At 29.1% G+C, this 24552-nt stretch overlaps 2 protein-coding genes and 1 pseudogene across 7 annotated transcripts; 1 reads left to right on the plus strand and 2 right to left on the minus strand.

The window, feature by feature from the left end:
- Positions 1-6958: 6958 nt before the first annotated feature.
- LOC126836734 (tudor domain-containing protein 7-like) lies at positions 6959-17912 on the minus strand. 6 transcript variants are annotated; one of them, XR_007685376.1, is made up of 20 exons: positions 17610-17911; positions 15993-16192; positions 14447-14749; positions 14233-14371; positions 13870-14127; positions 13497-13574; positions 13249-13407; positions 12829-13025; positions 12464-12569; positions 11852-11987; positions 11321-11459; positions 11046-11202; positions 10869-10981; positions 10583-10780; positions 10019-10203; positions 9195-9339; positions 8889-9107; positions 8723-8799; positions 8027-8209; positions 6959-7294 (listed from the first exon to the last, which is right to left on the minus strand). XR_007685376.1 is itself a non-coding variant. In XM_050570352.1 (19 exons), exons 2-19 carry the CDS (start codon positions 16173-16175, stop codon positions 8128-8130), a joined length of 2874 nt encoding a protein of 957 aa, XP_050426309.1. In that variant the 5' UTR covers positions 16176-16186; positions 17610-17912; the 3' UTR covers positions 7628-8127. The 6 variants fall into 6 exon arrangements, 5 of the variants coding, with proteins under 5 accessions (XP_050426309.1, XP_050426308.1, XP_050426307.1 ...); XM_050570352.1 differs by lacking the exon at positions 6959-7294 and having other exon boundaries at positions 7628-8209; positions 15993-16186; positions 17610-17912; XM_050570351.1 differs by lacking the exon at positions 6959-7294 and having other exon boundaries at positions 7628-8209; positions 15993-16186; positions 17606-17912.
- Positions 17506-20453, plus strand: LOC126837167 (uncharacterized; annotated as a pseudogene).
- Positions 20454-21776: 1323 nt separating this feature from the next.
- Positions 21777-22696, minus strand: LOC126836698 (uncharacterized). The gene is made up of 4 exons (XM_050570307.1): positions 22590-22696; positions 22240-22512; positions 22039-22164; positions 21777-21918 (listed from the first exon to the last, which is right to left on the minus strand). The coding sequence occupies exons 2-4, from the start codon at positions 22502-22504 to the stop codon at positions 21896-21898; spliced, it is 414 nt and encodes a 137-aa protein (XP_050426264.1). The 5' UTR covers positions 22505-22512; positions 22590-22696; the 3' UTR covers positions 21777-21895.
- Positions 22697-24552: the final 1856 nt, after the last annotated feature.

Consider the following 24552-nt stretch of genomic DNA (forward strand, 5'->3'; position numbering starts at 1 on the left):
TAAATTCTTAAGGTGTTCCTCATATTTTTAACTGGTGTACACTGTACATATATACGTTGGTCGTCGTATCGGTGTCAAATAAAAATTGTGTAAAAAGAAAAATATGGTTAGGCCACCTCTAATACCTAAGGAAGACAACACCAGTGAAATTCTTCGAGCAGAAATATTGAAAAATAATTTTATCTACAAACGTCAAGAGCTCCAAAAAGATGCGGTGCCGACGACTTTTAGAAACAATAAAGAGTAAAAAAAAAGATCTATTTATGACCCCGGCCGCCCAGGCTATTACGACCTACTGCTTGGTATTTGCAGATGACTATTAACAACGCATGCACAAGTACTATTAGGCAAAGATTGAATATTGTGCGATCTATTCTTTGATTACTATTGGCTTGCTACAAAAGCAGAAACCACATCTTTATGGTTCAGCAGATGCACTTTTTTGAGAATCTGAACAGCTCTAGAGTAAAATTTCATCCGTTCAAAATCAAAAATCAAGACTTTACCTACATTTTGACGTGTACAATTTTGATTATAAAAAGCGTTGCATTTTATAATTATTTTTCGTGGCTTTAGCTATGCCTGATTTTTTTTTTTAATTGAAAATCACTTATGTCAAAATTTAAGTTAAGTACTGATCTAAGACTGCTCAGCACCTCAAAAAAGTTCATCTTCTGCAACCTTTTTTTTTTACATATTTTAATTGATCCCTTACAATACGGTGATTAAACTTGTGAAACGCTAACTACAGAAAGGGGACCAGTCAATTTTTATCAATTATGATTTTATTAACATTTTAAACTAAGCACACGTAAACGCTTTTGGTTTTTTGTATTTCCTAAAAATTTAGAAAAAGTGAACTTGTCCACTTTCTTTAGTTAGCGATTTAGATATCTTCTAGTGATGTACACTCTCAAGTATTTTCACAGCATTTCGTTTTAAACAATATTGGTTGCACAGGTTGGCAATATCGCGGCTGGAAAAGGAAGAGACCGATTTGGTGACCGACCTGAATGTGGCTTTGCAAAAGTCCAAACTCAAACAGGACCTAAAGCATCAAAAAAACATTATGCATCTCCAGAATCGTCTGGCGCAGGAGTTGGAACGTTTGAAAGACCTCAGAAAGACTAACTTAGAGCTGAACGTTGAAATCCAACGAGTACAAAAAAAAGAACTATCCGATTGGATGAAAAATGAGCATATGGCTCGAAAAATGTCTTCGAAACCTAGAAAGATTTTCGGTGACATAATAGGACAATTTGCTAGCGTTAGTACACAAATCAATTCGAATATATGTAAAGAGATAGAACATATATAGTGCACTTGCTGTGTATTTTTACTGTCAACATTAAAAATGACATAACCGTAACAAATCAAATTCCAATTAGGTACTACAAATTTATTACAAAAATAAAATAGGTACGTTCTTCAAAACGTATTTGGTCGTCGGGACTTTTGCAAAACAAAATAATTACTTAAGAAAATGTAGAACACTACAACTATTTTCAAACTAAAACAGATACAGTAATTTTCAACCGGTGGCAATTATGTTATTTATTTGGATTCCATAGTGCAGGCTACACAGCCTATCCTGTTGCTATCAGCAAAATATTATGTACTATTTTATTTTTGTACAGAAAGCCAGTAGATACAACAATGCCCTGAAAAAGCAAATAACCTTCAGATATGAGTTGGAATCGTTGATGAAAGAGATGTCGCAGAAAAAGGAAGTGTACGAAAAGCTCATGGGCCGGCTGAACAAAGAAAAGAAAGTGGTCAGAGACGTTGCTGATCACGCCATGCGAGCCTATAAAGACAGGTGTAGTAGCACATTTTAAAAGAACTATCTCGGAATTGGCTCAACATTTTGTTACCTTAAGTGTTTGCCCAGGCAAGAGTCTTCAAACCATTTGCAGAAATACAAGGAAACCGCGGCGGCTCAAAAATTAAAGCTCCAAGAAAAAGTCTTGTTAACGGCAAATCATTTCCAAAAGGAGTACAAGCTGACTAACTTTATAATACAAAAATGTAAGTACACATGCGTCCGGTAAAAGTCAGAAAAGTTTTTTTTTAGGGGACAGGTGTTTATTTAATGTAAAATATTTGTAGGGTGTTAGCATTATGAAACTTATAAAATGACTTACTTGTAGGACCAATACTTTCTCCGTAACAAAGTTAGAAAAAAATTGAATAATACCGCCTCGAAAATTACATAAGTACAAATTTAACCAATTAAATTGAACATTAGCTTACAAAAACATAAGAAATATTAATATGTTCAACTTTATTTCAGTGTGAAATGTAGATAATTATGTTTTCATTCTTAGGCAAGCAACATTTATAAAAATCTTTCAAGGACGGATATCACAATACTGGGGCAGTGGCGTAATTAGGAATTTGTCTTAGGGGGGATAGACATTTTTTTACATATAAAATACTAATTATTAAATTTTCAAGTAAAGTGGTGAATGGTAGCTGCGATTATTATTTTATCAAAAATCCTAAAACTAATATCTAAGTATACAAAATTATTAAATTTTGCTTTAAAAATCTACACAATTTAGTACCTATACAATATTATAATACATTCCTCAAAATGTATATATTAAAATTAAATTTTATTTTTAAAATAAAAAATAATTATTAAAATATTAAATTTATTTTGTTTGTATTATAATATAAATTATAATACACATTAGAATGGTTCAAAACAATTTTTTTTTATTATTTTATGTTCTTCTCTTGAGAATATATTATTTGGATGAAAAGATAAATTTTAGATTTTTAAACCCATTCCTAGATGTGGTTCGGGTTGATTTTATATCAAAAGTTTATTTTTTAAATTTTTTTTTTGTTCAATAAAAAAATTCTTCAAAAAAAAAAAATATATATTTTATATAAAAATTATCAACATTAAAAAAGAAATAAAAGTTGATATTCACTTGATAAAAAATTACGAAATTCCTAATGCTACATTTATTTATAAATACTCTCCCCCCCCCCATCAACAGGACATTAGCCTCATGTAATAGTATAATATATTTTATATTGTATTATTGTGCAATATTAGGAACTGCAACTTAAATATTTTGAATATTATTGTATTCGGATACTAAACTTGTATTAGTTATACGACCTAATATTCTATACTAAATGTAGAGTCATTGATTGACCACTCGAACAATAAATAAAAAAATAAAACGCGTTATAATGCTGAACTTTCCTACAGCAAAACGGATTAACTCGAAGGATTGCCAGCTCAAATCCAACAGCGAAGAGGTCGACGAACATGTTAGGAAAATCCGCCAGGGTAACACGACCTTCCTCGAGCACATAAGCCAAATGGGTGGTGAGAAAGATCTCAAAAGCATTACGAAACAAATTAAAAAAATTGTCGTAGACAAAGACAGTTTATTCCGGGTCGTCCTTTTTCTCATCAACCAAGTAAGTGTGCCGTAAGCTACATCAACCGCTATAATATCACGCCTCAGCTACACCATGATTCTATATTGCCGAGGCCCAAAAGTATATAATGAAACTACTGCTCTAGGTTATAATTTAAACATACGTATTTCCTAAATTCCTTAAATGCAAAGGTACAGAAAACTTCCTAGAAATACAGAAAATATCTATTCTACTTGAAAATAAATGGAAACTTAAATCTCTAATTATTTGATTAGAATATTCGATTAAGTTTTGTATTAGCCATAGTTTATTTATACTTAACTTAATTGTTGAATAGACTTTACCATTAGACAATAAGTAGGCTATTTATAAACAATAAGTATATTTAAGAATTTGCCTCTTTAACCCGAAACTGTTAAATATAATGTAATATTCGAGGTTTCCGAATAATTATTGGATTGTCCTTTTTCTGGGTTTTACGAGTAGGGACCCAGTGATGCGATCATCAGACAACTAATCTAATACCCAATAGGTATGCTCTAGTGGCTTTGTCAATAACACACGCTACCCCCGTCTGTCACATAAGACGTCATGTTCTTAACTTGAGGCAGTATCGATTCTTGGAAGAATTCCGGGCGATTGCTGTTCGCGTTATTTTAAGCTACTCCTGTGCATGTCACACCCTTGAACTCGACACCCGGCACCATGAGTCTACTTACGCGAGGCTGTTCACAGCTATTACAGCTCTTGTGTCGTTGGTCCGTCGCAGGTGGACCGTATGGAAGCTCTAATCAAAAAACGGCGGAGCTTGGCCCGGGAAAGTAAACACCAGACGGAAGAGAAGGAAAAGTTCAACGACAAGCAGCTGGATGAGTGGATGAAAACGGTGCGGTGCAACGGGAAACGAATGAAGGAGATCGAGGACTCGGTGCGGTCGAGGGCCAAAGCGTACCGGGAAGTGTGCGCCAAATTGAACCGGCTGTGCGACATGCTCAACATAAACCGGGCTCGCATGGAACGGATGCTAGGCACCAACGATCAGCCGTACGAGGACAACATTACGGTGTTCTTTGAAGAAATGGAAAAGGCTTGCAACCATGTACTGTACGTGGTCAACTGCGTCGAGAACAATTGTGTGTCCGAAAAGTACGAGGAGTCGTTGTCGTCTGATGCCGACTCCACTTATGGTCTCATTGCTAAGGATCACGACGGTATCGAGATCAAAAAAGGTCGTACCATAGTCATGGAGGATCCGAGCATGCTGCCTCTGCGAGCCAAACACTTGAATCCTGGATACATAGCGTCGCCTTGCCCCATGTAACTATCACGATTTTATACGTATAGAAACCGCCAGATTGGACCTAGTTTAGAGTATATTTTAAACCTAGATGCCATTTCTGACCTTTCTATGACTTAACACATAACGGCCATCGTGCCAAATTCAACATAAGATTGAGCATAATTCTGAATTCGAGCGTTCAATTAATTCAATTGGTGCATGCCTTCATAACTTTCATTTCACACGTTCTCGAGTAGCCGGCATGTGTTAATTTTCCTGCGCATCTTTCACTATTTCCATTTACACAGCTCATCTATGTTAGACGTGTACTTATTTTTATGTTAAAATATCGTCATTTTAGCTGCATGGAAAACCGTTTCATGGACGACGACGACTACACCATATTGCGCCTTAATGAAATGGATATCGTGGAGACCACTTGCAGCCAATTGAAACGACCGTTGGGTGTATGTCGTCCTGAGCTGATCAGATATCGAGACTTCGAAAACATCGGTCTTGAAGTAGCGGCTACAATGCACGATAAGGCTGACTGTGTGTTCTCCACTTCCCAACAGATGCCCGGCAAACGAGACCGGTCATAAGCAATCAGTTATCTAGAAAAAAAAACCAACAAAATTTTGATGAATGGTTTTTAATTAAAAAAAATATTGGCGCCTAGTCAATGTCGGTTTATCAACTATAATTAACTACCTACCTAATAATGAGCAGGCGACTTCATACTTGGTGTCATAACGTCACCACAGAATAACTATTATCCTGTGTTGTCACCTGCTACTGATCTAATTATGTTACTTTCGTTTATAAAACTGTGTACCGTCAAAGAAATACCGTTATACCGTTCCCGATCAGAGTATTGTAATGTCACGCCGACGTTCAAGAAACCCGGATAAAGCTTGGGCTCAGCCTTTGTACATATTGTCAAAACTTTATAAATAATTATGTTATTTAGTCAGTCAAAATAGTTTTATAACTGACACTGTTCGAAGAGACTCGGGACAGTAAAATCACAAGTGTAATGTTACAAGACTACAATACAAGTGGTTGCTGGCACATCTGCACCTCCATTAAACCACAGAATAGACTAAATAGTTTTTAGTCTATTCTGTGAATAAACACTAAAGCACTTATAGTTCAGCCTTATGTAATGCCCTGTATTCAGTAACGCAGTAATCAAAAAGGCGAGCGACAGCGTGATCACTTAATATAAAAATAAATACTTTTTTATTATAGGTTTTATACATTGCACAGTATAATCCTTTTCATCTATACAGATTAATAGATGAATTCGAATTTCGAATTACATGTTATAATATGATAGTGTGATAATATTAGTTATTATAATTAGTAAGTCATAATAATATATTCTGGCCACACCGCAGTTCGCCTTTCCGCTTGCTTCATTAATATCTTACTTAGTGGTGATTGGGTTTAATTTTGACGGTCATTTTTAATTATTCTCGTGTGATATATTAAACTTACTAGACGTCTGACAATTTATATGATTACTGGTAGGCACACTTCTTAATCATGCTTTTTCCTGAAATTATCCATAGTCCCTCTATTATTGTCTGGCTCTCTACCGCAAAAACAATATGGCAGTCGGCCTTTTTTTTTACGGCTCATAAGGACCCATTTTTTGAAGTTTCCCTTCTGGTTATTCTGTGCTTATCCGTTTAGACCCTGATAAGAGATTTTTTTTAAGTTAGCGTGGCAACCGATATGCTTTTGGTTTGCTCGTCTTTTATATTATAATTCGTTTTTGAGGAAGTTATGTTCCAATAATTAGATGGCGGTTATAATGGTGTTAAATAATAATATTTACATGTACTGTGAACTCTGTACTACAGAGGTCAATTATCGGGAGTCCAAATTTTAAAAAACGAGTTACGTTTATAAACAAAATATTAATTGAATGATCTTTTTAGAGGTATTTAGACTTAGTCTAATGTTCCATAAATGCATAGATAGATAGAAGTCCATTTATGGTAGTTTAATAATTAAATTTTGTCTTGTCTCCCATGTAAAATTTGTTTTTGTGACTTGCATTATTTGACCTCTGTGGTACAAAACTTCCATCCACCCAGCCTAAATTTTCAGTTACCTCAGAACTTAAAAATGAATACACAACAAATAAATGGTATGCTTATTTAAAGGAAATCTATATAAAAAAAAAGATCACACAGTTAAATAAATTTATTTATATTTAATACTTTTTACCATCTACAGGTTCATATCAAAGCGTCTATTTAAAAATGATTTTATCACTTTCAGTTATAATAATACCCGCAGACCTTTCACATCTCTGTCCTCACTCTGCTCACTTTTATAGTTAGTATTTATAATAAAATTTCATTTTACGTACATTTTTTTTTGTCTAATACAATATAAGCAAATTATTTTACTTGTACATCTTAACTTAATATCTAAGGTTAATATTATTTCAAAACCAGTTATAAAATTGACAAAATACTTATGTATTTACACATTTTTACATAAATATTCAATAATTAAAGTTAATGTCGACTACTTTCTTAGGAGCTTAATACATGGCTCCTATGTTGGTACAAGGCTTTCTAACCAGCCGTTGGCCTACAACAAAGAACACTAAATTATGTCATGATACATTTTATAGTTATATTTTTTTATGACCCGTTTTAACCTTTTAATTGAGTTTTACAAATAAATTATATGAATAATTACAATACCTATTGGCTGATATTTAATGTTCTTATGTAAGCTTAACGTTGGGTTAGATATTTTTAAAAGTATACAAATATCGCAAATGTGTTTCTAAAGTAACACATGTAAAAAAAATAAATATATTTTTGAGTTATTAACTTATTATTTCATAAACAGTTCTCAAATAGAAATCATATTTATAAATTTTGTTTATTTGTTACTTTTAATATTTTAAAAACACACATGCGATATGTCGGTTGATGAACTAACATGTAGGTATCACAATATTGATGTACCAACACGAAATAATATATTAAGATGTAAATTTATTTTAAATAATGTATAATTAACAAAACAAAAACAGAATCATAAGTATCACCTAAATTATAAAAAAAAAATCAACTATTTGAACATAGCATAACAAAAAAGCTAATTGTCAATACAATTTGTATTATATTAACTAATAATTTAATATCAACATATTATGTCAGTCACAATTAAACAAATAATAAAAAAGTTGTTGCCTTTTAGTCCCTTGAACTTAACAATTTGTTGGTTACAAACATAAGAGATTTCTTTAGATAGTATGGAAAAAATGGAAATACAAAAAAAAAAAAAAACTAATGATAATAAATGTTTTACCAAATTATATCATTATTAATTGGTTAAGTTGACAATATTGGACACTGGACTAAATATTGTTCTAATACTGCTCTGTCTCTGCTCCATTCGGTATAAATAGTTTATACATCAGACAAAAATGCAGCTATTTTTTGTCTGATAGAAATCATTTGTTCATTTGGCCTTACTGAAATGGTTTTCATTCTGTAAATAATAGTAAAAATTGTTACAAATATATATAATGTTAAATGGTAAAATCTATTAAATTAACAGTGTTATGCTCCTTGAACTGTATAAAAAAAAATTAAACTAAAAAGTTAGTATGTGAACTATTAATATGACATATGCAATTTAAACGACTCATTTATCAATAAATTAAAATAATTAAAAACATAATTGTTATTATCAAAATATGTAAAAAAGATTTTTTTGTTGAAGATATTTTTTAGTTGGTCAAAATTGTGAGCCTTTTTTTTAATAAATAGGGTCATCCTACACTAAAGCAACTAATATAAAAATCAACATATATTTTAAATACACGTTTGGTATTTTAAATTATTTAAGTAATTTATTTTTTTAAGAATAAAATATTCAATTGCATAAGTTATATAATTATTATTTAAATTATTTATTGCTTTTTACAGCACTGAGCATTGTTAATAATGATTATCTAATTTTATTATTAAACTACATAAAATATCGAAAATTATTACTCACATTTCGTTTTTTAAATTGATTTTTTGTTGATTATTTTTGTATACCATGGATACAATATATTTAGGAAAATTACAGTACTAAAAATAAAGTGTACATTTTAAAATGTGAAATTTGAACGATAAACATAATTTACATTTATACAAATTTATAGCATCGGCAAACTTACCTCTGATGTGACTTTCTTTATGTGCTGAGCTGTCATGATTTTATTAGTAACCAAACTTACAAAGAGTTCGTTTGTTTCTCTAGAAATCTTTTGTGTCGACTCATGGCCAAAAAGGCTACAATGTATTCCTTGAGCAGGTAAAGTACCGAAGTACGATACTAATAATCTGATTTGTGACTTTTGAACGTTTTCTATTGATCCAAAATCCACATAAAACAGCTACCAATCAATAGACAACAATTCACGTTAAAAAATGTTGCAGTTAGTTTGTAACTTAACGAATATCCTTAAGAGTAGTCTTCTTACCCGTACACTGTTTTCATCAATGACCTTCAAGACAACGGCACGATGCCAAAGTACAGACTCTTCGAAAATGCACACACACGGTACGCCCTCTGATATTAAACCTGGTGGAATCTCATAATCATTTTGATTCGAATTATAGAATTCTCTAAAAACATTTATTAGATTAAAACTAGTAAAAACATTTAACTTAAGTATACATTTTAAATATGTAAGTATTCCTAATATACATTTTTAATTTTAAGCCTATTTCCCATACTATTGACAATGTCACCAATTGTCTTAATGAATTCAATTATTATATAGCTTAACAGGCCTTGAAGGCTCAACGCTGCCATCATCAGATGTTTTCTAGACAAATTCGCTATTCAGGACAGGTCCTCAGTCCATTGTCGGAGATAAAACCCAAATCAAATTCCTAAAATTATTATCTATCCTATGTGATGATAATATTGTTTAACTATATGTATCAGATAACAACTACTCAATATCTCTTATGTCTTTAAACCATTGATTGATTTTCTTCTATTATCCAAAATTTCCTTAGACGCACCCGAACTTCAATCCTAGACAGCCATCAATTTTAGGAATCAATCAAATTCTAGTCTATTAACCATGGCTACACAAACCGTTTAAATAAATCATTACGTTGTCTAATCATAATGTAATACTATTTTTTATTTTTACGATTCGTTGACATATATTATAAATTATTTGTATTTATAATGTTATACATAGCTACACTCACTAGTCACTACTTTATATCCTTTATTCGTTAAAATTTAAATTAATTAATAATGAAGAAGCAAAAACAAAAAATTACTCACTGCAAATCATCCATCATTCTGTCTAAATCACTTGCATAAATAGCTAAGTTTACATAAAATGAATAAGGATTGTAAATTTCAGCCATATTTACATTGTGCATTTTTCCTTTTGGTAAACTCAAATGGACAAATTTGAATTTATCATTACAAATTTCTTTACCGAAAGTATTAAAAAATGAATTCTCCTATAAAGGAAAACAACATAACAAATATCAACAACAATAATAATTATATAACTTATAGTAGGATGTTAATCTACTAACGGTCGCGCCACTGGTATTTACACCATCTTTGCTGAAAAAAACGCAATGCGTTAATTTGATTTATGCCAATATAGTTTTTACATTTTCGCATTTCTCTAGTTGATATATTATCGTGTTAATGAATGAAAAAAAAAAATTGCCATGGTAAGATAGGAAGCTGTGTAAACACGACAGAGCGACCGTCAATGGGATTTTCAAAAGCGCGACTGCTTGTAGGATTAAACACAAAGGTTGGTTCATCCAAAAAAACAAGTAAAACATAACATGGATTTTTGTAGTATAATTTACATCGATCACATACCGGTAAAGCAGGACGAATAGGATCATGATTTTCTTCAAATAATTCAGATTTGTCCAAGAAATCAATATAGGCATCAGGATCTTTTGTTATAAGCATATTGTTTTGAATATCAACCATATCACTTAACGATTCAAACATTTGTTTATCAGAGGAAAATCCATATTTTATTGGATCGTTGTAGTTTTTGCCAAACTCTGTCTAAAATAAAAATAAATATATGTACATACTGAACTAATTTAAAACTAACTAAATAATGTAGATTTTTAATTATAATACAAAAACATACGTAATACAGTTGAGTTACTTCGCTGAGAGGAACTCCAAATCGATGTTTGTTGAATAAAACTGATAGATTATATAAAATAGTCTTAGGAATATTTTTTGAGCTTGGTGCAGTATCTTATATTTTACAAACACAAAACAGTTAGTTTTATTTTATAATTTTTTTGAATATTTATCATACCAAATTTATGTTCACTTCGTCTATCTGCATGGAACAGAATGCATTCGTTACTTTCATCTACTATTTCCACATGAAATACCGACGGCAACTTGAGCGCCATATCACTCATACTTTTGAAACCATACTCGTGAAAAGTATATTTACTTTTATACATTTTCTACAAAATAACAATAATAATGATGTTCAATAAGAAAATTGTTTTTTATTAAAAAAATTTAATAAATGTTTTTACATTAATTTAAACATGATTAAATGTTTTTTATTATTAAACTTACTTCATACATATCAATGAACTCATTACTTTTTATACCATCTTTATACTTAGAAAGAAGTGTACGCATTTTATCTTTCATTTTATCACTAATCATATGAGAATCATACTCTTCGAATCTTGAAATATTTGATGTTGAATCGCTAAAAATTGATAATTATATAAAACTCGTTTTTAATGCAATAGAAATACAAAAAAATAGTTTTGTTATTAAAGAATATTAGGCGCTAGTTTCCATTTCCATAAAATAGGTCTGGAAATCACAAAAGGGTAATATTTTCCAACCTCTAATGCAACATTAAGAAGATTCAACAACATTTTTAGTTTGAAAAATGACATTTATTTTTTATTAACTATAATCACTACTACATAGCATGCCGTTACTAACATATATAAGTAAAAGAAAAAACGGTCGTAAATAATTTAAGAAATCAACATGTTATAATGCTATAATAATTTTAAATAAAATTTAAGAAACCTTATTTTCTTTACAATTTTATAATTTTAAATATTAAGTGATTCTTAATAAAAATACCATTTGCCACTAATCAATTCTACAGAATGGGTAGGACTATTTGTTTTTGCCGCGGGTAATGTTGAAGGTATTTTTTCACGTCTTGTTTTTAATTCCATAAATTCAGATACAACTTCTGGTGTTACTTTATCAACAGCTGAAAAAAATACATACATTGAAATCAAAAACAGATTGTGACACAAACAATTATTATTAAAATGCTATCCTATCTTAACTATATTAACCTTCTGTATTCAAAGAGCTATAAATTGTATAGCGTGGCTTGAACAAATATTTATAATTTTAATTGTTATTTATAATATATCAATATTTAATATTTAAGGGGATTAAATACCGGTTATTTCTGTCTACATATATTATATCCACATGAAATCGATGGACCTACTGATATAATAAGGAATCCGAAAACAGATTGAGTTTATAATACAGTGTACTTGAGATCATTTTATTAATTTCTTAAAAATTTTGAATTTTTAATGCTTACTTAGTTTGTTTATTAAACTAAAAATTTGTTTAGAATTTTAAAATCTCATTATGAAGAAATCGCTCAATAAGTTTTAAGATTTAAGGAACACTCGAAAAAATAGTCCCTTATTAATATTAATTACTTACCATATTTAGTAAGCCTTAATCTAATAGAGGTGGTACTTTTTTTCGTTGCTTGTTTTGACGGTTCAGCTAAATTGACAATACTGCTGGTAGAGTACTGGTTTTGTAACTATAAAAAAAATGTATTCATTTTTTAAATAATGTGCTGTATTTAAAAACGTCCGTTTCCCAAACAAATGAGTACAGATGAGGTTTTTGATTTTTCCCGAGATGGAGAAAATATGTATTTATTTCTTTAAAATGGTTGCTGGCCAAAAATGTATTAATAATGGCAAAATGTAGTACAGTGTATACCTAACCAATTAACCACCCGAATTATTAAAAATATATTACAATAGAACTATATTTAAAATTATAATAATTAATACTTTAAAGTGTGCAGGATAAAGGCGGAAAAAATCCATGGCTGTTCTACAAGACAATTTTTGAAAAGGAAATTCAAATCCATGTAATTGTAAAAACTTTTCCAATACGTCGGTTACAGTCAATGGTTTATAACTATTCAATAATATTTTAATTATAGCTTCCTTGTAGTCCATGTCCGTTTTTGGAGAATTCTCGTTTTCTAAATAAAAAATAAAAATTATAAATATAAATTTACCCAGTTTTTAACCTAATCCTATGATACGCTTATTTGCTGAAAACATTTGAAAAAATAATGATGATAAGTTAAAAATAATAAATAATTTTATGTCAAGTATTGGATTTCCCCCCACAAAATTTTATTCTATATTCTCTCATGTGGTAATCCAGTAAAAACAATATCAATAGTTTAAAGAATTACTTACCCTCATTAGATTTATTTTGAATATTATTATTTTTTAATTGAGATTTTACATGTTGAGTAATATTTTTCATGCTGAATGATGTGTTTGTCATTTGACTATTTTGCTTTGAAATTTTATTACTCCCATTAGGTCTTGCCAATCCATTATTTAATTCTGTAACTTTTGTTGAAAATATATTTATTATAGTTCAATACTCACAACAAAAATAATATAGTTTTGTAAAAAAATGTAAACAATGACAAACTCACGGCTTTTAGTTTTTTTAATTTTATGGTTTTCTTGGGATTTAGAGTTTGGTGATACATTTGAACTGTGCTCATCTGAATCTATTTCAAACATATTGGTTATCATTTAATAATAAATACAATAATAACCAAAGAATACAATTTTAATAGAACTATAAATTGATCAATAAATAAGATTAATCTATTCCATAACATTAACTGCTATATTTGTTTTTAATCTTTTTAAATAGATACATAGTACAAGTATAAAGTTAAAATTAAAAATGAAGCTATTCACTTTTGGTGCTTTACAAAATTGAAAGAAAAAAAACTAACTTATTTCAATTAATTTATAAATATTGATTAAAAAATAGTTATATTCTAAAATAAACCTTACTCTCACTGCAAGTACTTTTCTGGAAATCATCACTTTTAGATGAATCATCCATTGGTTTAATCGCTTTTGCTAGAAAGTCTTGTTCTTTCAATTCTTCTCTTAATTCTTCATCATCAATATCATCAAAATCTGGATCGAAATAGTCTGTTTCATTTAGATATTCCTCATCATTAGAAATATTGTTTAGAGATACCGCTCGTATTGTTTTAGGTGTATTTTCATAGGAATTATAACTGTTATTCATCATCGGATTACAACCTAAATTAAAAAAAAATAGATATATTACAGGTAAATATCTATTACTAGCAGATTGTACTCGAATTTGTTTTATATAGTATAATAAAATTGTTTTATAGTACTTACTTTTAAGGTATACATGGCTTCTCTGAATATATATAAAATATTTCAATTTATTTATAGCGTCTTGAACACTAGCTGTATTTATTAGTTTATAATCAGGATGTCTCAGCAAAACTTGCATAAATATATTTAATGGTATACCCTAAATAAAACAAAACAAAATAAATTAAAACCCAACTAACCATAAAAAGTATCACATAAAAATCATTCATCTTACATCTGGCTGTTTTGTGCATTCTATTTCTATGAATTTTTTGAGTCTATCAGAAACAATAGAGTGATAAGACGGATTTGCATAAGTATTTACATGATTGTAGCCACGTGCACTATAACAGTTATAATCTCTTGAAGAATAAGAGAGAGATGAACAAGAATTAAAGTTGCCGTATCTTCTTAAAATTCCAACATTTTTAGGACGACTTTTTTTTCTCTTCTGATTAGTTACAAGTTCCCTCAAGTGTGTGGTTTTTTCATTCACAATAACACTTAATAGAGAATACATGTTTGGATTTGGTGGTAACTAAAAAAAAAAACAATGTTAACATTTGATAACTACAATACAAACTTAACTATACCCTGTTCGCTGAGAGAGCATGCCGCGACCCGACGAAAACTGGCCATTCTGCGCATCCTCGTGCGGCACCCAGTGTGACTAGCGTTCCTCCCGGAGTTCGCCCTGTCTGCCAGCCTTAGTCTTGCTGCTTTGTCTTCAGTCTACATGCGCAAATCCGACATGCTCTCTCAGCGAACAGGGTATAGATATTATTTTATTATTCAAAAATAATGTTTACATAGTGATAATAATCAGACAACACTCTAAATCATATCAAAGCATTTGTTAGTAAATTTATCATTTAAAAATATTCTGCCTTTCTGCCGTATCCCTTCATTGCTAACTTCTCAGAAGTTCAGTAGTTTTAATTTATACTACCCTTATCTGTGTGGCCATTAAAAAAAGTTCTATGATGGAATATTACTAATATTTTAATTTTTATAAACTTACTACCTTTCTCAGGAAAATATTAATGTTTGTGTAATCACTGAAGTTGTTAATAAAGGGCGAGTTTCATTATAACATGTGATGTGTAACGCAAACATATTTTTTTTTAGTCTATGACCTTTTTAGTTCGGTTGGACAACTTTCGCTCTACAAGAGACAAGAGTTGCCATCCTAGGGAAGTGGGTATGGTGGTTTCTCATTGCCTTCCACAAAAAAATATGTAAAATGTTTCTTTCATTCTTAAATTACAGTACAGGACTTTGAAACTAATAGCATTAATAAACTAATACTTTTGGACATTCAGCCATACAGTTTAATAATTTATAAATAAAAGCAAATTATTGAACAAATTATGTTTAAAATTTATATTATTGTAAAAATACACTACATTTGTTATGAAATAAATTTATTTTATGATAATCCAAAATAATATACAAGTCTCTGTACAAGTGAAGATATTTCTCCAATTACATACCAATAATTCATTTAATTTTAAGACAAACACGTTATGTTAAGCTGTTAATAAAACTATTTTGAACACTCACAAAAAAAATGGTGTTATTTATAATTACCAACTTCGTTTTGAGTTTCTTTTTTTTTAATCAATTATAATGTTTAAGTTTAGGAAGCAGTTATTAAGTTCTAATACCATATACCCGTAATACACAAAATCATTTATTACACACTAGTTATATTTTCTAATAATTTCATATATCAAATATACAAATTACCAATAATAATGATAACTGAATTTTAAACTTACTTTTATGACATCGTTCAAATCCTTAAGCAATTCAAAAATTGTTGTATAGCCCAATCGTTTAAATGGTATTGCCTCTCCTTCTAAATTTTTATAATCTGTCATTAACTGCCCCACAGTAATTGAACCAGGCAAACTAGTCATTACACTTCGTACGACTGTTTTGACGTAGTCTATGGTTGTCATTTTAATTCGCTCTGTAACTAACAAATATCCAATTTTGACTTTTAATTATACTTGGTGGTTGGTAATCATTCAATTTAACAAAACAAATTTAAATAGTACAAACTGTTATTATTATCTCAGTCAATAACATTGTAAAATTTATAATAATAATTTAGTAAACCTTTACTTCACAGGCAATGTTTTGAAACTATGTGATTACACAGCGAAGTACTGTGGAAAAAACACAACAGACCCAATCTTGGCACGTACTCATAAATTGCATTAGGCTAGTGTTTTTTTTATTTATAACACATAAACAAATTTAACATCTTATTTCAGAAATAATTGGAAAGCATTATTTATTTTTAACATACCAATGGTTAAAAGGCTAATTAGCGTAATCAATAGTATTTCAAAAAATGAAAAATTGTTCATCCGACACTGTTAAATCTTTTAAACATATATTTCAAAAGTACCAACAAAGAACCTCATAGAAAAAATATATTCTCTTTTTTTTCCATTTACTATACCTAATAATAAAAGAAGTCTGACAACTTTTTTTCACTATTAATGTAATTTAAATTTAATTTGAAGTTTACACAAAAAAACCATTTTTAATCATAGATACGTCCTCTTAATGTAGTAATTGTGTACTTGATACTAAAGGAATCAACTATTGGGTTCGATTCTTACATAGGTTGACTGTACATGTATTATAGTCAAAATAATAACATATACACTAGTGATGGGAATCGGAAAATCCGGATTTTCACAAAAAAACGTTTTTTAAGCTACTTAAAAATCATTTAAGTGTTAAATAATTTTACAATATAAAGCTCTATATCTAAGTAACATTTTTTTGATAATTATGTGAAAATAAAACAAAACACCAAAGAGATAAACTGCTTTTGAATTTTGGATTTGTTGAAATCCGAAAATCCGGAATCCGAAAGCATTTTATAGACAAAGTTAAGAGTTTTTTTTTAAAATTTTTATCAACAAATTTTACTTAGGTACACATCTTTATATTGTAATAGTATTTAACAATTATATGATTTTCAAATGACTTAAAAAGCATTTTTTTGAAAAATCCGGATTTTCGGATTCCCATCACTAATATACACACATGTACATTGGCGCAACAACTTACAATATTGTCTAACTTAGAATATTATCTAACTATTTGTGTATCTTAAAAGTAGTTATCACGAAATTTCAAATGCAACATAATTTAGTGGATAGTGGTTGGTTCATTAAATATTTATTAATTTTGTATGCAACCCGGCAATAGAATATGATGCAATATTATTATTATTATTACAAACTGCTTGCCTATTTTACATAGACCAACATGCACGATAACAAAAAATTGGGATACCAAGTATATGGAAACGGTATATAATATTATAAGTCACTATCAATAAGTGATGACGTATTTTTCATATACGTACTTACTAAAATATAACGCACGATATCACCTTCAAAAATTACGAAATTTGTTAAGTAGCAGCAAAATGTTTACATGTTAATTTAGTAGTTTAACGATTCTAAATTAAACGTTTTATACTAACGCGGTCCTTGCAAAACAATTACTTAAAAAAACAATACATTCAGTTCACTGTTGTCTGTTCCATTAGAAAATCATTCCTCATCAATCATCAGTCACTATCGATACCGATTGTATTGAACAGACAACAGCACGTTTGCCGTTTGGGTTAAAGTTTAAACGCAAAATCAGGCACGACATTTTGTTGTTATCGCAGACACTGTTATCAACGCATAGATATGGACACAATGTAGAGAAGATAAGGTGACACCACTCAACTTCTTATCAGTAAAAATCTGGGGTCGAATGCTTCAGGCATTTTGGTAGTTCAGCTTCGCTGTACAGGTGGCGCCACCATTCGCCCGGAGGCCGATATTTTCTATGCGGCTTATGGACGATAAACGTTTTATTTTTTGTTTTTATGTTAATTATTCTTTATTTGGAGTTTTTATTCAACACAAATTTATCGATATTATCATAGATTAAAATATATACTATGAAAGAAAGTAAATATTTAATCTATGGTATAATCCGTCCAGTTCAACCTGACACTTGGCGACCGTTCCGGGGTCTCTGATTTGTTCAAACAAATGACGTCACAGAGTGTCAAAAACATATCGATATTATAAGTTATAGTTATCGATATTTGGCCCATCTTCAAAAATTGTATTAAAAAAACAATTTGTATTAATCACAATGAAGTCCATAGACCGTAGTGGGATTTGGGAGAATAAATTAACACCCGCTTCGTTGGCGTGTACATCATAGACCTATAAAGATAGGTGTATCTATGGTGTACATGGGTAGATGATCTCCAAAAAGCGAATTCGGGATATTATTCTTATCTATCAGCATTGTCATGTATATAATACTTTCCCGCCGTTTTATGATTTTTTCTTTAAACCAAACGTAGGCGAGTATTATAATTTAATATTTTTTTCGTACAATATTAAATAAAATAATATCTCTATCATTATTGAATATATTCGCTTGCGTAAAATGTTATTTAAATTCCCGTTCTACAATAGAAGGTGAACAAATTTCAAATAAGACAATAAATCTTATTGTTTTGTGTGTTAAATTTGAAATTCGATTTTTTTTATTATAATTGGAATAAGCTTGAAAGCGTAATAATCAAATTAGTGTTCTTTATATTTTTAAGAGAGTACTATTAAAATAATAGCATTAGTTGTACAATCTTCCCACTTTCATGAAATTAATGGCGAATTGGTTAATTATATGTTAGGTAAGTACTATGCCTTTAATTTGTAGTTGTCAAGCTAGGACATCAGAATAATATAAACATGTTGTTGCTTTTCTCTTATTGCTCAACAGATAAATATTTCTTAGGTTTCAAATAAAACAATTGTCATGGATTATATTACTTTGAGATATTTATTTATATATCTATGTAACTTAAAAAGTTTCTTCAACTTACATAAATATATAAATATAAATTGTGGGATATGAAAACGGTTGCAATTTGGTTATGTCTGAGTATGTTTGTACAATAAAAACTATTGTTATTAGTTTGGAATTTAATTTAATAAAATAATTATTTATTTAACCAATATATTACATGAGTTAGAAATAATCAGAATAAATTGAGTATAAAAATATTGATTCTAACTGCCGGGTTTAAAAATATATCTTATTTTTTTTTTTTTTTTTGGTAAATTTATATTGATTGTTTTAAATCATGTTTGCTATATATTTATTTATATATAGATTTATGTTAGGTGAACATAAATTGTCTAAGAATTGTGACCATAATTGACTAGTTTTAGGTAGACTATTAGAATAGATTTAGTTCTTGATGTTGATATAAACATAAAAATACACGTTTTATAAGAAGAAAAAACAAGTTAAAATTGTCATTTATTATTTACTTATTTATAGAAAAAAATTGCTGATCTGGAAACATTGTCCGCGACTGACATTAAACGCCAATGGGCAAAGTTAAAAGAGTCCACATTAACACAGTGTAAAGTGTTATAAGTTAACACATTTGGTTTAAAAAAAAATATATTTATGTGTCAATATAGTATGAGAAACAATTAGGTACCTAAATCAATTTGCAAATGGATAAGTTTACACATTTTAATGTATTTAAATTTTAAAAATCAAAGTTTATTTCTCATGCACCCACAAGTGCAATAGCACTTAACATGTTTGGTCATCATTTACTAGTTGATTCAGTATTGATGAAATCATCCAACTATCTAAATGGACATTATAACTAAGATTGATGAACAATGGCCATTAAAAGCTAGTAGCTACTTTTGGCCAAGTCGTTTTCTAATAAATTTTTATTCAAACCAAACCGTATTATACTGTAGCTTAATTACTCTACAGAATAATCCATGGTTTACCGTTTGGTTTTTTTTACCAAAAAAAAAAACAGATGAAGTAGTTGTTAATAATGAAAAAATACCAGTAAAAATAATTGTAATAAAATGTACTCGTTAAGGAAAAACTTTTTGTTAAAATGTTCATAAAAGATTTAAAATGTGTTATAATTAAGCACCCAGGTGTTTCATTGAGCCGTATACACAAGCCCAAATGGGTATTGTTTTAATAAATGTTACCAAATGTGATTTTATAATATTAAATATATAGTAGTTGTGGCAACAATTACCTATACTACAATAGTGTTAAACTATAATGATCTCTATTGTAAAGATTTGTTTTTGAGTTTATAAATTATTTATTTTGAGAGATTATTACATGAGATATGTACATATACCAAGTAGGTGTAATTTGTATCAGATTTTACTTTTTGAATGTTTTATTAATTATTTCTAAAGATTGTTAACAACATTAACTTTGAATATATGATGTTTTAATATTTTATATAGTTTGTAGTTCTTTTATAAGTTATGTATTTGACTGATAAATTGTGCTGTAAGACTGTAATAAATATAAAAAATCAAATAGAAATCAAAATAAATATATCAATACAAATCAAAATATATATATATAAATAAAAAAATACAAATATGCAATATAAATATAAATAAATAAAATTAATTATAAATATAATATAAAATATATCAAATACAAATCAATCAAGTTTTCATATCAAATAAGTAAATATTTGAAAAATAATTTACTTACGCAAATACAATGTACAAAGTAAAAAAATGGTAAAAACGTACATAAACAAAATTAAATACTTAAATAATGTATAATAACTTAAAAATAAATAAGCATATTAACAATTAAATGTATCTATATTGGTGGACTAATATTACACAAGCCACCAATTATTATCATTATATTATTAGCTAAATGAAGATGTGCCCAAGGAAATTTATGCCGAAATATATTAAAGGTTTTTAATTTTCTTTTCAACCTTTTAGTGTGTATTCTAGTTTTAATAATGTCTTTAAATAAAAGAGCATCTTCTATGTTTAATTGTTTTTGATTCCTTAAAAAGGGAGGCCGAATTATGGTGATATTTCTTTTTTTGCAAATATCATCAATAAGGAACCCTTTTTCTATCATAATAGCATCTGGTGTTTGCATCATTTCAATTACATTACTTTTCTCAAACATAACTTCATCTGATACACCACCCCCCCAAGATTGGCTAATATAGGTTACTAAACCCGTTGGAGAAATCCCTACCAAAAACTTTAAAGTGTAGGTAAATTTAGAATTACTATAACATTGTTTGCGGCATCTTAAACACTTAGGCCTCTGTAAAAACATTTCAGTACAATCTAATACAACTCTGACATTATTAAATTTATCAAAGCGATATGGTGTGTTTGGCATAATTTGTTGCTTGGAAGGCCAATAAATTAATGCTTTAAATATGTGCGCAAGTTGGGGTATCATCAAATTGTAAATTTTACAAGTTTTTGAAGTTAAAACATTAAATAAAATTCCTAAAATAGAAAATGATAAACCTTGTTTAAATTTTAAAAATACCATAATGATACGTTCCTTCAAGCTTAGTCGGTGTTTCCTATTATCGGGAAAATATGTTTTATGTAGTTCTATAATTTCTTCTAAAATTTTAAATGAACGTATGCCTGTCATAGTATTTAGTTTTTTTTCTGTATCTATTAAAGATGTTAGGAGATCACTGCTTGATACTTGCGTTTCTGTATCAGTCATGACTTTAAGTTCCTGGATAATATTTTTGGCAACTATCAAATCATCAGCCACATTGGATTTTAAATTTTCATCAAAATTTTCCATATAATAACACTAGAAATTGGTTTATAAAAGATTTAAAAATAAAACAAATAAGTATAACAAAGTAATTATAATTACTTACATCACACGACTGTGTATCATTATCACTCTTTTGTTTATTTTTCAACTTACGTTGTTTTGGAGTTTTATTTTTTGGTGGAGGTCTTTTCTTCGGTGAAGGAAGTAATACTGAAAATTTTGGTAGATTTTGAGAAGGAATAGCTGTCGGCTTGAGACAGATACGAGTTTTATTTAATCCTAAATTAAAAATTGTATTTTAGTATATCTAGGTTCTCCAAATATAACTAGGTTCAAGTAAATTAAACATCATACCCATTGGGAAGAAATCACATTCATTGAAGTGTTTAGAGCATACTTTTAACTGTTTTTTTTTTAAAGCTTTCTTAGACAGCTTCAATATAATAGCCCACATTCTACGACGATTGATCAATTCTTCAATCCCAATCTTGTTTTTCCATAATACTTTTGGCTCTTTCAAATTTGGAAATTGATGAAAACTCAAATTTGTATTTATAGAATAGTAGGAATTACATCCAAACACGCAGCAATATTTGTTACTTTTTTTTTTATTTGCCATTTTGATTTCTGTAAATATATCTTTTTACTATGAAAATTCAAAAGCCCCAATAATAGTAGTAAATGGTAATTCAATTTGTACTCACCGACGATTTATGATCCAACATAAACAAGTTTCAACAAAAACAATAATAATCTGAAGTCTTGAAACAGAATTCTAGTTTACAATATTCAAAACTAGTTTAAAACCCTGTTCACCATAAAATAATAACACATAATAATATGTAAGCAATCGGAGGCTCAGATTTTGTCCACCAGAGTGCGATTTGTTAGACTGGCACATACAGCGTCCGGGTAGGCGTCCTCCCGTCTATCAGTATAATATGCCATATGGCATAGAGATATAAATAATATATTATATATCCATTAATTATTAAGTAAATATGATCGATAGATTACGAATTATTCCTATAATTGTCTATTGAGCATTTGTCTAAGAATAGTATATATCACTCAACACAATTATTTACCAATTATCGTATAAATATGGGTTTCTTTCTAAAGTGGCTGCACTGAAAATTGCAACCCCCGTGAATCAGCATTTTGATGGGACCACAGTTTAGATACTTTTTAACTTTTATTTTTCATTTAATCTCTGATGGGACGGCTTTTATCACGATTGTAGAGAACGATATAAAAAATTATACTAAATTATATTAAAAATTATTGTAGTTATAATCGTAGATATTATATTATAATCAATCATATTACTCCATGGCATTTGCACACTTTCTCCAGTCATGTAAGATGTTATAATGCGAAACTGGCTCCTTTTTCTGTCTGTGCAAGAAAATTATCCTGCTCACTGCTCAATATTATCTATCAACATTATATCTATTAACATAATATTGACAGCGCTTCCATACCTTACCCGTTCATTCTTAGTATTAAAAGATCTATATCCAAGGTATTATCGTTAATTTATTTAGTCATTGTATTAATAATTATTAATGAATACAAATTTCATTATATTTACTCGGTATAAACGATCTTAGTGTTATTTCAAATACTTTATTAATGTTTTTATTTCTGTTTAGATATTTTCACAATAAACAAAAATTATACTGAAAATGTTAAATAAGTTGACGATACTACAGAAATGCTTTTAAAATGTTTTGTTTTATTTTGGGCTTCCTATAAAATTAAAAACATATCACTTAGGGGCACAATTTTACAGGAAAAATATTTACGAAGTTGCTTAAACCGTAACCTGACAATATTACCAACATCATAATATGTAATGTACGTACTATGCGAACGTTACAAATTTTGTCGGTAATATTTGCAAAACTAAGGGTATAAAACACGTCCAAACCAAAATTTATTTGTATATATTTTTTAACATTACAGCCTTTAGAACATGTAATTGAAAAAGTAGGACTCCAAGGTAATTGCAAAACATATTTTTATGAATTTTATTAACTATTTGTGTACAATTTGTGGTACAGTTTTGTCGCAAGACAATAATAGATTTACATCTTATTATTTTTGCTTTTATAAAAATAAAAAATCTTTTATCTATAATCTTTATGAAAAATTTAATTTCTTACTGAAAATACATGTTTCACAATGTTATAATTTTTTTTAACACAGCAAAAAAAAATGAATGTGACACACGTTTCACGAAATGTTTTTAAAACCCAGTGATTTAGTAAAACACAACCGGGTGCATGATGGCGAAAAACCTTTTTTTGATATTAATGTATTTTATTTATATGCGTTTGTTTATTATATTGCGTAACGATTATCGCCCAGCAATTGGAACGCCCGTGCCCGGAGTCGAACCAGCGTCAATGAGAGCTCATAACACTGCCGCTTTACCGAGTCGGCCATACTGCCTCAACACTGTCAACTGTAAAATCGGTGTGCCTATAGGTACACGGTTTCATAACAGTTGAATTTATTACAAAATACATTTCTTTTGCCAACATGATATAATAATGTTTAATATTTGGATGAGGACAGATGAAATATATTATTTAGTGTCCCTACTTTTTCGTACCACGACGGCTCTCGGGTAACAAACCCTGTACTACAATATAATCGTTT

The sequence above is a fragment of the Adelges cooleyi genome, unplaced genomic scaffold (genome assembly GCF_023614345.1).
Source record: "Adelges cooleyi isolate 19-005CV unplaced genomic scaffold, UGA_ACOO_1.1 ACOO_flye_CR_arks_rails_tigmint_CR_PRNA_247, whole genome shotgun sequence".
In the NCBI taxonomy this organism is placed as follows: Eukaryota; Metazoa; Arthropoda; class Insecta; order Hemiptera; family Adelgidae; genus Adelges; species Adelges cooleyi.